This window comes from Diadema setosum, chromosome 10, assembly GCF_964275005.1.
Source record: "Diadema setosum chromosome 10, eeDiaSeto1, whole genome shotgun sequence".
Classification (NCBI taxonomy): domain Eukaryota; kingdom Metazoa; phylum Echinodermata; class Echinoidea; order Diadematoida; family Diadematidae; genus Diadema; species Diadema setosum.
In genome coordinates, this window is record NC_092694.1 from 31,999,190 (window position 1) to 32,001,962 (window position 2,773).

Genomic DNA, 2,773 nt, shown 5'->3' on the forward strand with positions numbered 1-2,773 from the left:
TTAGATTCATTTGGGCATCTCAATACATAAACTATACCTTGCAACTGTCAGTTTGTGATTGTGACGTCATACAGGCGGTAGTTCGAGTGCAGAGCGGACTGGAACCGAAAACCTCACATTATTGTATGCACTGTCCAAAGTTCCTGGCACAGAAACGGAGCTCACCACTGAACAGCTGATGTTCACGAGCACCGATGTTCAAAAATAACTGTTCATGGTTGGAGGGTATGGTAGATGCAAGCCTATACGATCATGATGATATCATCTAAAAACAACACCAACAACAAGACAACAAGAGGGGCGAAAGTTTTGATGGAATGACACAGATGTTTATTGAGGTACATGATTGTATCATGCACCCACGTCAGAGGTACAAGAAATCGAATGAGTAAAACAAAGTGGAAAATAATGACCCCGTCAAAATCCAATTAACTCTGATTTTATTTTCCCTTCTCCAGGGGTACTTCATTTATCTTTCTTTTTTTATTATTATTTCGAAAAACACATCATATGTAATCCTTCTTCTAAAACATTCACAGAATTTCATGAGAATAATATGCCGACAGATATACATGTACTGATATTTTCTAAAATTTTCAATCAGTGAAATTGCCGGAAACGAGTAAAATCCTCAACGACGTTGCCATTTAGAAGACGCAGTTTATTCCCAATATCATGGGATACTGAAAGAAAACAAAAAGGAGTAACTTGAAGCGACGATGTCGAAAAAATATATATATAGTTCGTTCCCGGTAGCGATGGGTTTATGGCTTAAGAACTTCGGGAAATATATTTTGGTACCATTATCGTGTGAATGTTATGAATTCACACTAAATGAGGGGAAATTTTGCACACGTACTTTTCAAGAAACTGACTCGAGTCCTATAGTTTCGGACGGCTGTGATCGAATGTCTTGAGTGAAACATAGCTGTACGTAAACAAATTGATATTGATCGACCAATGCGAAATAGCATGGGCGCCAAAAGTGATTAGCCTTTCCGAAACTGAAGTAAAAAAAAAGAAAACAAAAACAAACTAACTAACAAAGATATTCTTCAGCCGCTTCAGCTGTTAAATGAAGGATTCCAATGAGAACGTCTCCGAAGTGTGACTGAAAAACAAACAAACAAACAAACGTTTGATGTGTGTATTGCATAGTAAAAGTATCATATCCTCTATGCAGCCTTTCAGGCTTTAAAATTAGATAGCCGTACCCAGTGCACTTTGTCCTTTTGTAATGATACTAAGTTCAGACATGTTTAGAATAAATGAATAATTATAGGGGACGAAGATCACACTTTTTTTTTTAACGGAATGTTATAAGCTACATGTACTGTACTGTCTTATGGTAGACCGTGTTGTTTTGACTGAGTGTGTGTGTGTGTGTGTGTGTATGTGTGTGTGTATATATATATTTGTGTGAGGGAGAGAGAGGGAAGAATATATAATTATATTATATACATATATATATATATATATATATATATATATATATATATATATATATATATATATATATAAATATATCGAGAGAGAGAGAGAGAGAGAGAGAGAGTATGTTTGTGTGTGTGCGTGTGTGCTATGTTTGTTTTGTATTGCGTTGAGAGTCCCTCACCACACAGCAACGCCAAAACAACAAAGGGAATTAATGTATCCAACACTAGCAGCGGCTGGAGGTGTTCATCCAGTGATAATGTAACCCCTTCGAACAAAGACATCTGGATCGACCCCATTCATTTGCTTGAATATATCTTCCGTTTTGACCCACTCCTCCTGACCGTCAAGCCACGTGTCCAGCAGCAGGAAGCGGTCACTCTGTTGATGATATGCTGCCAGCGGACTAAAATGGCCTACCTTGACCACTTTGTTACTCTGCCTCCAGTGATACTCGTAGTTGACCACGACCCCTTGGCTGGAATCCGTGTGTGAGAGCGCCGCCGTTGCTAGGGATCGGAACTCATCCACGTTGCTGTCGTCTGCGTGAACTCTCCTGGCGGGAATCTCAAAGGACTGGAAAAGGTCTTGGAGCTGTTTCAAAGTGGCTCCGACTTCGCGAACTCGTTCTTCGTCGAGGACCTTGGTCGTCTCAGGAAAGGAGAACAAATTGGTGTCCCTGTAGGGAACGTCGCTGACGTCACAGAGTGTCTGTTCCCGTTCCTCGGGGTATTTTTTCCCGAAGTAGCGCGCGCTCATGAGGAGTCCGGCGGTCTGTACTCCGCAGTATCCCATTGCGCGCTGCTTGCTGAAGATGCGGACTAAAAGTGTCTGTCTGATGGCCGTGTCGTTCCAAAGATTCTGACCGTCGGCAGAGTGCAGGGCTACCACATCTCCGGACTCCATGATTGTTACTAGAAAGGAAAGTCGAGCGGCAAAATGAAAGCTAACGACTTCCAGTGCTTAAAATGTCGAAGCAAGCAAATACTACCAGAATAATCTTTTGATCTTCCCGCTGCAACTTCAACCAACGATTAGAGATTTAGCAGGTTATTTGTTCAGCCGTGCATAACATTATACGCTCATGCCTGAATTTATGAGAAAACAGCCACTGTATAATTATGATGCTTCAAACAAAGAAGAACTGAGGCACCGTCATAGGAGTCCATGCCCCATGTCCCATGCCCCATCGTGGTGGCCTATAATACTTAGGCCTACTAGTAAGAACCCTCCAATAATTCCACTCAATATAAGCATGATAATTTTGTTACTGAGCGACAGCTACGTCCATTGGCCTCGATGTTTTCAATATGAAGCCGCGGTTTACCTTCTTACCATG

At 41.3% G+C, this 2,773-nt stretch overlaps 1 protein-coding gene across 1 annotated transcript; it reads right to left on the reverse strand.

Moving 5' to 3' along the window:
- Positions 1 to 1,680: 1,680 nt before the first annotated feature.
- Positions 1,681 to 2,340, reverse strand: LOC140233649 (uncharacterized). The gene has a single exon (XM_072313752.1). It carries the CDS (start codon positions 2,338 to 2,340, stop codon positions 1,681 to 1,683), a length of 660 nt encoding a protein of 219 aa, XP_072169853.1.
- Between the last annotated feature and the right edge of the window lie 433 nt (positions 2,341 to 2,773).

Coding starts and splice junctions, on each gene's coding strand:
- LOC140233649 (XM_072313752.1), bottom strand. CDS start 2,340: ATGGAGTCCGGAGATGTGGTAGCCCTGCACTCTGCCGACGGTCAGAAT.